We start from the raw sequence: 13,238 nt of genomic DNA on the forward strand, positions 1-13,238 counted from the left end.
ATGAAAGTAATTTTATTCTAACCTTTCTACTTGAAGGGTGCCTTGTGTATCAAATATATCAAGTTCAGTACCTCCAGAGTCACTAACCGGGCTTTTGGGGCCACAAAATAATAAAATAATCATCGAGTTATGTCAGGCCAATTTATCGAGAGTTTATTAAGTACAGTTTCCTACAATCGTATGAAAGTTTAAAATGTGCTTCACTTGTGCTATATATATGGATTTGTCGTTCTTAATTATTAATGAAATTCCGAGGGTGTGACTCAATTACTCCAAGAGAGAATATCCAAGTAGGTTACAGAAGTGGTTCGCGAATTGTAATCTGTTAAGATGTTCACAAAATTTCCTTAAATTATGGAGCCGATACGAATCTATCATTCATTATCGCTTATGAAATTCCGAGACTAAACCTCAATGAATTTAACAGAAAATATCCAGGAAGGTTACAGAAACAGACTCTCAAAAACTGCTCTTGAATTCGATGACTGTTAACAACAATTATTTACGCGAACCATGTGTTTACCAGCGCGCTTGTGAGGTCAAATTGCCAGAACCCCGTTTAATTGCATGATCACAGCTCGGACGCTTCTTGCAAAATGTGATGAATACCAATTTTAGAGATTAATTCTTCAGTTTCCAGCATAAGGAAAAAAACTATCGTATCGCAAGAATATTCATCACAACGCCTCGAGATGTTGAGCGAAGAGAAAGTGGCTCCATGTTTTGTGACACAAACCATTCCCTGAGGTTCGAACGAATCGGGTAGAAAGCATGAAAACATAGCGCTGAAGAGTACGACAACCAAACAATTAAATTCACTCATCCCGCTGTGGAACCATCTCCATTTTACCCATGAGTTTGTTTGCACCACACATTTGCGGTCCGTAATTTGATTCTCAAATGTTTGACAGGTTCTCACATGACAATATCGTCAAAATCTAATAACCGCGTTAGACTTAATGTAAAAATAAACATCGCTGACTCAATCCCATTTTATTTTAATTTTGAGAAAGGCCATTACTTCGTTCTTAGGGTAAAACAACACATCTTCGGCAAAGCGCAAATTTTTCAAATGAATAGAGTAAATCCTGCGATAATTACAGTAACTGAAGAGAAAAAAAAGTAGAAACTTGCGCTTGCCGTTCGACATCATTTGAAAACTTTCTTGGCAAAACAAAATACTTAAGATAACTTCTGTTCCCATAACGCCATGACTGTATTAAACTTTCAACGAAAGGACAAAAAATGATTTGAAGATTACGAACACTTTGCAAAATTATTCGAGCGGTGAAGCGGCGTAAGATTTTTTAGGCGATGAATGCCAGAGTTAATGTTTAACCGAAACGTGATCAGTTGAATTAAAACTGAAGCTAATATCAAACGACGCTTGGTAAAAAAAAAGTTTGAATTTTTTCTGGGTCTTAGCGTAAGAGAAAACCCAGATAGGACACGACTTACCTCCTCTTCTTTCGCGGATCCTTTGCAGTTCGCTTCTCTTTGTTGATGACCTCTTTTCTGTCTGTTTTCAGAAGCGACCTTGTATTTTCTTCTCGCGTTGCTCTTCGCTAGAAACTCGCCTTTTTACTTATGCCCTTTATTGTTCTCTTTCGTGTTCCTCTCGCCGTATTCTGCCTATTTTGGTGTCCTTTGTAACTTTCTTGCGCAATTTTCTGGACTCGCTTTACGCCGTTTACTTGTTGCTTTCTTTGGTTGCTCTGTCTCTTTATATCCAGCCTATTTTCAATTAAAACCCTCCCTCCACGAACTTGAATTATAACAATTTCCTCCGGTTGACAAAGCTTAAACTCTGCCGGTATTGTTATCTTACGAGTTGTTTAGAAATTGCAAAATACTGAGAATTACTGTTCAACTACATCCTGACCAGTTTGATTTCCCGCTCAAAACGCGGGTGGCAAATTTCATCTGCTAGCTCACGTGAAGCCCTCGTGCAATGCCTAACCGTGTGCCTGCAGTACGCTACACTGCAGCTCGACGTTCGAGTATGCGCACTTTATCGTCGTCTGACGGTGTCTCTTGGCGCACACTAATGTAGTATCCAAGTTACGCACGCAATCGCGCCTGCGCATTACCTTGTCCCTCGCCCTTCCATTACGCATGCTTAAAGTAGCACCTTGTACGGTCGTACGGTTGTACGGTCGTACAACCAAATTTTTTCGGCTTGATGGGTTACTACTATTTTGTACAGTTATGGGGCTACGCTCTGCGAGCTCCGCTATGACGAGATAAATCCAGTAAAACATGGATCTTCTCGGAACAAAACGAGAGAGGGAGTTAAGTTACCCTCTAATAGCCTTGAACCATGACTCCCCCAAAAATAGCCTGTTTATTTAAGCTATAAAAAATGTCTTAGGTAAATGACCCCAGAAAAACTTAATAGGATAGGGGAGAAAGGTTACGTGTACAGAAACAACGTTAAATATAGTAGCCTTTTATTTTCAATTCTGACAAGGTTTAAGTGCCATCCAACCGAGACAGTCCAGTGCTACAAGGACAGAGGGGGCAAGTTTTCTCTTCGAATGGGATTTTCATCTTCAAGATGAGGACAAAATAGAACTAACAGGGTTCATTTTTGGCCTTTGGGTGAATGGGTATACCACGCATTATCTTATGACGGTAACCAAGGAGGGAAGAGTGATTCATAACCCTCAGTTGAGCAAGAAACTTCCTAGTTACGTCGGGCGAGTCACTTGGGCAGGAAACATATCAAAGTCGTATTTGGCCTATAAGTTGGAGAATCTGACTAACTTGGATAGCAACACATACGGATGTCAAATTGACGTGGGAGGTTTCCGACGAACAATTCATTCTATGATCACTTTAAATGTCCAGGTAAGATTCTGATGTAAACCTTAACGCGCTTCTACGTGTATGTACGATTGGACCTTCCCTTTCTAAGCCTTTAAGGCGCAATCGTACATAACTACACGACCACTTACTTGCCCCAAGGAATGACCCCTCATTTTCAAGTGGAAAGCTGGGATCAAGTGAAAAAATTGTTATGGGATACCTTGTTCGTGGCAGCGGTATTCAGGGTAATTCTTATGCAATACAGGGTCAAATTTTCATTTTTTTTTCTTTGATTTTCCATGTTCGTGTTTTTAGTGGCAATTTAAAACTTGCAGCGCAAAATGTTTTTGACGAGGAGGTTTGGAAAGTGCGCTCAAAATTTAGGCACAGTCTCCCCACGGTTTTAACGCTTCTATGATCAAAAAGTTCATATGTTTTAGAAAACTGTCTATTTAAGCATCTGAAAAGTGTGTGAAAAATACCATCCCTTAAGCATTCTTTTTTCACCTGCTTTGAAACTTGTTCTTAGAGCTTACGTTGGTGTTAAACATGATATCTGTGACAGAAAACAAATGCTTGAGAAGTTAGTACCGGTTGATGTACATTATTAGTCATTTTACTCAGTTTTACTACCACCATATCTTGATAGCTGGTATATCTAACAGGTTATAGTCTTAGCAAAATATTTTATCCACTCAAAGAAGTTCGGGATATAAAATTAGCTTTACCACTCAGCTCACTTTTAATCAAAATCTGTTTGAGTGCCGTTAGGTTCAGATAACAGCTCAATCAAAGAAGGAAAGAGCTATCATACATATCACGTTCCACGAGCACGAAACTGGAAACAAAGAGAACAAAGAGAGACCGTCAAACGGTGATTCATGTCGTCTCGTCGTTCCTTCCCTGAGCCGATTTTCCGGGGAAATTATCTTAGATTTGCGCGTCATTCGATTATGTGGTAGAAGAGCTTTGTTAATATCTGTTGCTTTGTTTTTTGCCTGTTTTTTTTTCTTCTGCCGAGGCCTTGATCAGAATTTCTCATATGCTTTTTAATAAAGTTTTTTCGTTTTTCCATCTTTTTCATCTTCTTCCGTCATAATAATAGGTTTTAGTATATTAGCCCATTAAGTAATAAAAAGATGCTCCGTTTCTGGTTATTGTATTTCTTCTTGAGACACCTTTGGATGCTTGATTATCAACGCCTGGTAAAAGCACTATTGAAGTGTTGATATCAAACATGTAGCAACCTAATTGGTTGAAGTTTGCGACCGACAAATAAAACGAATATAAAACAATTGAAATACTGGACCTAGTAAGTAGCTCAGCTAATACTCACATGTAGCTGTATTGATTTAATTTTTTCCCACAGGCGATAAATACATCAAAGACACCTGAACTGAGTGTCTCTTCCATATGGGTCCATACTCCCAATGCTAAATCGAGCACATTTGTTCCATTATTAAAAGGAGGTAAGTTTCTATATTAACTGTGCGCTTCTCCGTCCTTGGGAATGATTTGGTTTTATCAATTTATAAGTTGGTAATATAACGTGGCCACCATAAAGAGTTTTAAAGCATAGAAACCCCCTTACAGCAGTCAATTTGAACGATTTTCTTGAAAGGCGAATACCTATAGTTTCCCTGCAATGACAATTAGGCTATGGTCTTCTCCCGCGAAGAAGTGTGTATTGTTTCCTGTCTTGTTTCTTTGCTACAGAAGCCTGAATTTGTTTTCGTCTACTTTCCGGGCATTCAAAACAGTGATGTCTTTCATAGCAATTCGGATCAAACTTTAACCGTAAAACTATAGAACAAAAACTTATCTTTTACATCTGCACTTTCAATCCCCACGGTATCAACGAACGCCACGAGCCCAATATGGGCTTCTCCGAACGCCTTTCATTCAACTAATTTTTCTCGTGTTTTTCATGTTACCATTTTTTCAGCAATAGCTTACCTGAAAACCAAACAAAACCCGTGATTCCTCTATTCGCTCCAATGAAAGATTTTGTCAACTCAGTTGACAAAACAAAATTTTTGTCTTGATTTGTGTCTCTTTTTTTTGCAGGACCTCCAGCTGTAGTAAGACTTCCTTTCCACGACATTGAAATCAATGACACGAGGTTTTTATGCACCTGGGAATACCCTAAAGACAATAATGGAGCCAATATAACTATGTTTACCGTGTGGTATCGCCCATTACTTCGGGAAAAATGGTCTAAAGTGAATGTTACACAAAACAGATACTCAGTTAGACTGAATTGCTGCTTGACATACGAGATTATGGTAACAGCTTGGAATAAGAAGGGTCAGAGCTCTTTTGATCCTAGAACAGCAGCAAGGGTCACAGTTCTCAAAGGTACACTCTTGACTTTTGACTATCTTTGGTTATCGAATTTAATTGTAAAACACGTTCTTATGCGCAGTTGCCAATACTTTGCGCAGAAATACTATTTCACTGGGTTTTTTTTTTTTTTTCAATTTCAGGAGCAAATGCTTCCCCTAAGAGTAAGTGCTCGATAAACTTATTTGTTGTGTTAATTTTTTTGTTCTGTAGGTTTTGTTCGTTCCTGTTTTTCCCCTACTGTTTTATGCTATACATACATGAGACAACATTAGAACCTCGCTGACTCCGGAGAAAAAAAAGTGGCTCGAATAAGCGGAGGTTTGAGCCAGCTGATAGTAAATGACTGCAAAAATGAGGTCGAGGGGAATCGCATTTTGTTCAAGTTACTGGAAATTCGAGTTAACCCCTGTTCGAGTAAGCGGGGTTGTACTGCATAAAAACAACTTATTTTTCGATGTCGTTAATTTTATTGGTTACTTCACGGTTTATTTCATCTTTGTCAATCAAAATTGCGAGCATTTAGAATTATCCTCTCTAAATCCTTTGGAAGGTATGAATACACAACAAAATATAGGTATGTTCTCGTACTTGCTAAATGATCAATTTACGGATAGGATAATGGTTAAAGTAAAAGTAGAGAACAAAAACTGTTTATATATGGGCTTGAAGTTCTCTGAACGTCACTTTGTAATCATTTTCAGTCACAAATATGACATGGTATATTGCGTCAGCTCGGAAAAATCTTGGATTAACTTGAGATAATCTGCGGTGGCCAATTTCTATTTATATCTCTATTAAATATTATTAGTATGACACCAAACTATATTGCGCTAATTGTTTGCCATGCAGGTGTCCTGGAAAATGCAACAGCGCGAAGTGTAACAACTTCGAATTCAAACATTTTGGTGTCAAATGGTATGCTTTCTTGTATTGTCTCTTAATATGTGATATTGTTAGCGTCGAAGATGTGTTCCCCCCTAAAATTCCGCAAAAGCGCAATGCAAATACCCGACAGAATAAATTTTCAGAAAATTACGCTCGGTAAACTATTCCAATATGAAGAAATATAAATACAGTATAAACATTCATTTCCACAAACTTTAAAACGTCCACTTCGCGCGGAAATTCATTTTACCCACAGTTCTCGATAAGAGTAGAGACAACGCTGCTCGCGTCAATGTGTGACGCAATGCCGACGGTGGTTTGGCGTGGCTGTGCCTCGTTGGTCCACAACATTTTGATCAGTGTGATGACCATTATCGTTGTCGATAAGGGTACAGACCACTCTAAACCACTATTGATTTGATAATTGAGGCAAGAATCACATCAAAAAAAGGCAATCTGTTCTCTCTCAACGTCTTCGCTGTGCAAAGAGCACCTTCCATTACTTTGCGGGAATTTTATCGTATTTAGAGTGAATCGGTGCCGGAACGAAGTCCTAGTTCTCACTACCTTCACCACAGAAATCTGAAGAAATCGAGTGCATTTAAAGAGTAGTGTATTAAAAAATTTTGATTATACGCTCAATTTCGTTTCCTGTTCCATGTATTTGTTTTACCTAATTTTTCTATAGGGAAAGCCGGCTCCGCGAAGTCAAAGTGGGAATTAGGGGTTGAGTACTTACCTTACCTCTCTATCCTCGCCATTCCTCCACTTCTTTGGGCTGTGACTTCCAGGCTCCGAAGGAGAACTAGAGTGAATAGTGAGTAACTTTTTCCTACGTGAGTAGTTAAGATTTTCAACTTTCCCTTTTTCGTTTCGATTTACTCCTCGTGGTTTCCATGTTGCCCAGTACATCAGGATGTTTATTACACCCATTTTGAAATCGCTGGAGATCTCTATTATCTGATTGGATCTCTACAATGCTATTTATTTAATAATTATACTTTCTCTTGCTCTTATTGAAAGAAATCTCAGCAAACGAGAATGGATCAGTACTGCAATACCAGCGGGTAGAAGCTGAAACGTAAGTGTCTAGTGGTTTCTAATCAAGTTGTGTGTAAAAGCTGATAGATCACTAAGTAACCAATGATTATATTACAACGTCAAGTTACAGTATCAACCTTAAATAGTTCCTTTTCCCTGTATGCTCCGAATTCCCGAGGGCATTCCTTCTCAGAAATCATGCCCTCTACCGTTAGTATAAGAATTACGACAAATGAATAAAGCTTTAATTCTTTCATTATCATTAAGTTATAGCCCGTTCACCCCAAAGCTTACACATGTTTTAAAGCTCCTTTGTTTAACACGGTTTAATTTTTTTTCTTCATAGAAGCTGCTTAGACAATTGTTTGTCAACTTCAAATGTAGCCTATTGGTTCTGATTTTCCTTCAGTTAAACACGGTTTAACAAAACGTGTTTTGCTGGTGTGAATGGGGTACTAGTTTCCTTTGTCATAATTTCTCTACTTTTTCCAATAGAGTGCCGATGGATCCGGTTCCGTCCTGGGAGTTTCGGAAGGAAGACTTGGCGATTGAAAGAGTAGTTGGCCACGGTGCGTTTGGAGTGGTCTCCAAAGCCTACGCTCGATATCTGCAGGGCTACTCAGAATGGACAGTTGTGGCAGTAAAAAGCTTGCAGGGTAACACTTTACGAGTAATAATGTAAATCACAAGGATCGATCAAAAAAACTGAGTTGTCTAAATTGCATAAAACAAACCATTTTGAAAAAGTTAAAGATGAGGAACTTTAAGAGGAAAAGAGATGCTTGTTCCCTGCAAATGAAACGCAATTAAAGAAATTTCAAAGATAAGCCCGAAAGAGTTCATTTTTTGACGGGATTTGAAGTCGTACTTCCAGTTAATAATTGGACCCTTATACCTAATAAGAAGCTACAAGGCTAGTAAAGGGAAGTGAACGAAAATTTAAGCAGGCTCTTCGATTCATATCTCTGGGGAAAAATGATCCAAATTATGTGAAAAAAATCACATTTGAGCCATTAATACTATTAGAATGGATAAATAATCCTTAAAACACAGAGGCCAGAAAGAAAGAAAGAATAAAAGAAAGAAAGAACAGAGGAAAGAAACGGAGTTTTACCATTATCTGCGACAAGCTAAGGCAATTCAGTACCTGGCCTGAGGCCTCCACCGCAGGGTTCAACTTCATCTCTGTCCCCTGTAATTTCCTTTAGCCAAAAAAGGGTTCCTTATTTCTTTTTACCAACAGAGGATGCGAAGGAAAGTGAAAGAGAAGATCTGTTGTCTGAATTAAACCTTCTAAAGAGGCTGAAACCTCATCCACATGTAATAAAACTTTTGGGTTGCATCACTGAAGAAAAAGGTAATTACATGTATAATTGATCACGTCAAACACTCATACAGTTTAATGTTTCCATTTTTACACAAATTTAAGGATATTTACTGATTACCCTATTGATTACTCCTTCCACTCACGTAGGCATATAAATAATGCATGAAGTATAGTAAATTTAAAAATGTTTGCCCGTAAAACAATTTTTTTTTTCAAATGTTTGTTTTGCATTGTAAATTAATCATTTTTCTATCAGCAGTGCCATTATTGTGGTAAATATTTTAGTAATTTTAGTTTTCTAAGTTATTTATGTAAATAGTGTTAGTATTAAAATTTTCGAACTGAAAAGGATAAAGATTCCCATCGGCCAATGATTTGCCATTTGCCGTGCATTGATTTTTCGTGGGTAATGATGGTTTTTAGAAAATCGCTCAGGAAAAGTGACTTTCAAACTAAAATGACCGAGTTTTGAGTATTTTTAAGAGCAAAAGGATAATGCGTCTATTTCCTAAAAATATTTTGATTTAGGAGCAAATTGTAGATGTATCTTTAATCTTCAAAAAGCCATGCGTTGATATAGAAGCAAGCCCTTAAAAATTTTGAAAAAGTGAGTTTTTCCTGATCGCCTGTTACGATCATATGATCATTTTGTAGTCAACCATGTATCTCATTTGCGCCGAACAGTTTACTCACTGTACGATTCAACCTTGAAAGATCAAACGTTGTCCAAACAAAATCTTTCTTTTCAGATAACCTTTGTCTCTGAATATGCTTTGCAAATGTATATTTTGAAAGCAGTTTCATCATTCTATAGAAACCCCGTATGTAATCATTGAGTATGTACCTTACGGAGATCTTCTCGGTTATCTTCGGAGAAGTCGAGGGTTGCACGACTGTTACTACGAATATCCCGAGATAAAACCAACGACGAACCTAACTTCAGAGCAGATCATAACGTTCGCCTGGCAGATAGCTGACGGCATGCAGTATATCTCATCTAAAAGGGTGCGTGTTTTCAATTGAGAATTATTTATGACAACATCCCCTTGTATCCTCAATTCATAATCTCTTTTGTTTGTTTAGTTTTGTTTTTGTTTTTGTTTTCTTTCAATAGATCATCCACCGAGACCTAGCAGCAAGGAATGTATTGGTTGGTGATAACCTCAGATGCAAGATTACAGATTTGGAATGGCTCGCGATGCTGATATAAAAGATATCTATTTTATACACGTAGTAATCAGGTAGCTTTCATTCTCAAGTTGTTATCCTACCCAAACTGTTTCAATAATGAAAGGAATCCATCTTGACTCATGTTTTGAATATAATGACCGTGTAAACTTAGATAAAGATGAAGTGATGAGAGATGTAAGGCCACCCCGGTCTGCAGATCATACGTTTGCCTTTCACTCTCTTCTCTATATTTATGATTTATTGAATAATTTACTTTATAACCGACGGATCGAGATGGGATGTGTGCTAGAGTTCCTTCGATGTCTTAGAAAACTAGCGCAATTTGAGATTGCGATCAATTTATGAAAAAAAAGAAATGTAAAAAAAATAAGAAGAAAGGAAAGGAAGAGAGAGAAGAAAAGTAAGAAGAAAAGAGAGAAGAAAAGAAAAGGAGAAGGAAAACATGCACAATGGCCCCAGCTATTCCAAAAGGGGATCACCGAAAATTGAACTGTATCCTCAGAAAAATGAAAAAAGCCTTCTCCTCGCAAACTTCTATCAATACAGGGCCGAATTCTGTTAAATGGACAGGCAATTTGGAAGCAATGTCTGGAAGGATGGAGAGTAACTCAACGAAAAAGTGGACCGGGTGTAAGTGAGATAAATAAAAAATGCAAACTTGAAACGCGTTAATCCTCTTTCAAAGACAAAAAAAGAAAAAAGTAAAAATCGAAAAAATCTGGACGACTCAGTTGAGCTAGAATAAGGCGAGGGGATCTTAAATCTTAAGGACAGAAAATATTAAACGTTTTTTTTTACTCTCGAATTTGTAGGTGGAGTTTTGGAATCGTTTCTATACGAGATTTGCACCATGGGTTAGGTCTTGCATGTACTGCACCCAACAAGTTGCGTTGCGACAAAGGTGTAAGAATGCATAGAATATACGAAGATACCAGCCTGATCTTCCGTGACAGGCACTGATGTGAAACTATTTAGGATAGTTGCATTTACGTTCAATATTCCAGTCGGAAGTAGAGAAAAATCGTAAGAAGTCGTAAGAAGTTAGTATGCTTAACAGACCAGGAATAAGAGATAAGTGTCTCTAAAACACAGTTGCATATATTCAATCAGCTATGGCTTGCTTTCTCCAATGATGATAGTATTTGTTGATAATGCGGTTTTCTATCAATTTGAGTGTTTCTCACCAAAACAGGGGACTCGTAATTTGTTCCTCTATCACTCGAAAGAAAGTTACTCAAGTAAAGTTAAGAGACTCTTTGGTCATCAATATTATTGTGAGTGTCATCTTAAATTCTTACAGCCAATTTAGGCGCTGAACCTGATCCAGGAATAATAAGGTCCGTATGACATTCCAAGAGTATTACAAGAGGGGTTATAGAATTCCTAAACCTGATTATTTTAAGGATGAGTTGTAAGTAATTACTAACCCTTTTACAGTTATTATCAATGTCATAGTGGTAAAAGTTCTTTCATAAGGTATTCTAAGTTCACCCCTAATGCATTGTATCGCAATCCAACTGAACTCGGAAAAAACCAGACCTGAAGCTACAACTTTCGCAACCTAAAGTTAAAGGAGAAAACTTTAAAGAAAATAAACCAAATGCGGTGCAGAAGTCGGAGTTTACCCTCGGCCTGCTCTCTAGCTGTAATGTAGTTATTGATCCATTTATGCTGCCGTGTGAAAGGGATAAGTTGCAGTCAGGGCGATGCGCGGAAAGTAAATCGACATCCTGTTGATTTTAAAAATTTATTACCGTTGGTAATGTTGTATTCTGTGAGTGCTAACCATAGAAAATACTGGAATTCTTCAGATATAATATCATGCTGAATTGTTGGGAAACAGACCCTGAAATAAGACCGTCATTTGAGTCATTGCGCTCTTCCATCAGAGGATTACTGAAGGCTAATCAGGTTTGAATTCTTGTGACAATGTATTCGTATTACAGGTCCGCTTGAGTAATTATCTTTAAATCAGAGCCCAGGATTATGATCTTGCAAGTGATCGACGAGTGGTAAAGTCATTTTTCGTGTTCAGGAATACGACTTACGGGATACTTGCATACAAAACTGCAAAATTTGGACACACCCTTTCTGGCGACAAATCAGTGTCGCAGTTTCTTGTGAAGTTAGTTGTTTCCAATTGCGGGCGTGTCCTATCAGCAGTGAAAAGGTCTTGGAAAGACGCTTTTGACGATTTTCCTTTCACTTCTGACTATAAATTTCTTCGTGCTCTCTTTTGCAGAATTATGTCAACATACAAGAATGCCTTGAAACTCACCAAAGTAAAATTAGTTTATAACAGTCAAAGTGGCTCTTAGAGTAAAGATGAGACAATTTCCGCTTTCCTATTGGGCCGCTGGTTTACATATCATAATACTGAATATTAATTCTTAGAAAGAACTGGCATAGATACCGTCGTCTTTCTGCGTCTGTGAAGGGGCATCCACGTGCCAGCTCGTATCCACTAGCGAGGCACCAATGGTACCAAAAGAACGTTCCACGCTCAGAGAAATAGCATCTTGATTATGCCACAAAAGTTCACTTTAGTCACGGGAACCATACCACATCAAATAAAAAGCACAATGACTTGAATGTCCCAAATGCTAAAAGATTTTCATTTTTTTTAACATAGTATGAGCTCTACTTTCTACGCTTCAAAATGGTCAGTTCTGTCGGCAAGATTTAAAAAAAAGCACCCAACACCATTGATAGTACTAGTGATCTCTTAATTGTGAGTGACGTAGTTTACGCAAGATATTTGGTTCTGATTTTCTTTAAAGCAAATGGCAACGGACTACCGACTTACTTGAGCCTGATTACAATTGAGGGCGGTCGTCTGAGTCCTCCCTGCGTGAGGTCTTACAGCAATTTTTAACATGTAGTTACTGCCGTTTCTAAAAATGTGAAGTCTCTTTTATTCGCTGATTTCGAGTGCAATTTAAATCAAGTAATCGTGGTTTATAGCCACCCGAAAGAAGTGAATAAAGAAAAAGGATCCGTTCTGTAAATAATAATTTATCAAGTCACGCATTTATTATGTAATACTACTAAAATAGTTCTTATGTAAGCTTTTGGAATGTTTCAGAATACTTTGCGAATATATATAAGACTTACTTATGTATCAGTAGCAGTGGTTATTGTTGTTGTTGGAGCGACGACTGTTTTGAAAGCTAGCTCAAGCGGAAGATAACTCACTTCAAGGAACGTTGGAGACAGCAGTGACATTGTGTCAGTGTGAGCTAGGATATAGACTGTAGTGGGCTAGATTAAGTTTATTAACGACAAGTATTGTACTGCTTTAAGGAGTCGATCCTTGTTAAGAACATTACTCGCTGTTTAATAAAGTAGTTTAGTTTTTGGGATTGTAGTGTTTTCTGTCGGTTAGATTTTACCGAAATGTACAATACTTAGTTATCATTGCTACCAATAATAATATAGTAGGCGATCGATAACAGATGAGTTTGTGAAGTGGATCATCAACTGAAAATAATAATTAAAATGATATGAAATTTAACTTCATCATGATTTGTATATACAATTCGATCGCCTGTGGAATAAAATTAATGAACTTTCAAAATACATTGACCACGAGTTATGATTTTTTAGAGTTTTTCTCGCTGTGGAAAAAAATATTTGGCTC

At 37.6% G+C, this 13,238-nt stretch overlaps 1 protein-coding gene and 1 long non-coding RNA gene across 2 annotated transcripts in view; both read left to right on the top strand.

The window, feature by feature from the left end:
- The window catches only part of LOC131788436 (fibroblast growth factor receptor 1), a 14,227-nt gene extending 4,599 nt beyond the window's left edge, over positions 1–9,628 (top strand). Inside the window, exons 2-12 of the mRNA XM_066167986.1 lie at positions 2,471–2,850; positions 4,178–4,277; positions 4,876–5,166; positions 5,295–5,315; positions 6,004–6,069; positions 6,728–6,856; positions 7,063–7,120; positions 7,576–7,736; positions 8,324–8,437; positions 9,222–9,412; positions 9,522–9,628. Coding sequence (XP_066024083.1) covers positions 2,471–2,850; positions 4,178–4,277; positions 4,876–5,166; positions 5,295–5,315; positions 6,004–6,069; positions 6,728–6,856; positions 7,063–7,120; positions 7,576–7,736; positions 8,324–8,437; positions 9,222–9,412; positions 9,522–9,617 — 1,607 coding nt within the window. The 3' untranslated portion in view covers positions 9,618–9,628. The remainder of the gene's footprint in view (positions 1–2,470; positions 2,851–4,177; positions 4,278–4,875; positions 5,167–5,294; positions 5,316–6,003; positions 6,070–6,727; positions 6,857–7,062; positions 7,121–7,575; positions 7,737–8,323; positions 8,438–9,221; positions 9,413–9,521) is intronic.
- A 1,280-nt stretch (positions 9,629–10,908) lies between these two features.
- LOC136281529 (uncharacterized) lies at positions 10,909–13,177 on the top strand. The gene is made up of 3 exons (XR_010717820.1): positions 10,909–11,009; positions 11,410–11,509; positions 11,841–13,177. It is a non-coding gene; the product is annotated as an uncharacterized lncRNA (long non-coding RNA).
- Positions 13,178–13,238: the final 61 nt, after the last annotated feature.

Source organism: Pocillopora verrucosa, chromosome 6 (assembly GCF_036669915.1).
Source record: "Pocillopora verrucosa isolate sample1 chromosome 6, ASM3666991v2, whole genome shotgun sequence".
Taxonomy (NCBI): domain Eukaryota; kingdom Metazoa; phylum Cnidaria; class Anthozoa; order Scleractinia; family Pocilloporidae; genus Pocillopora; species Pocillopora verrucosa.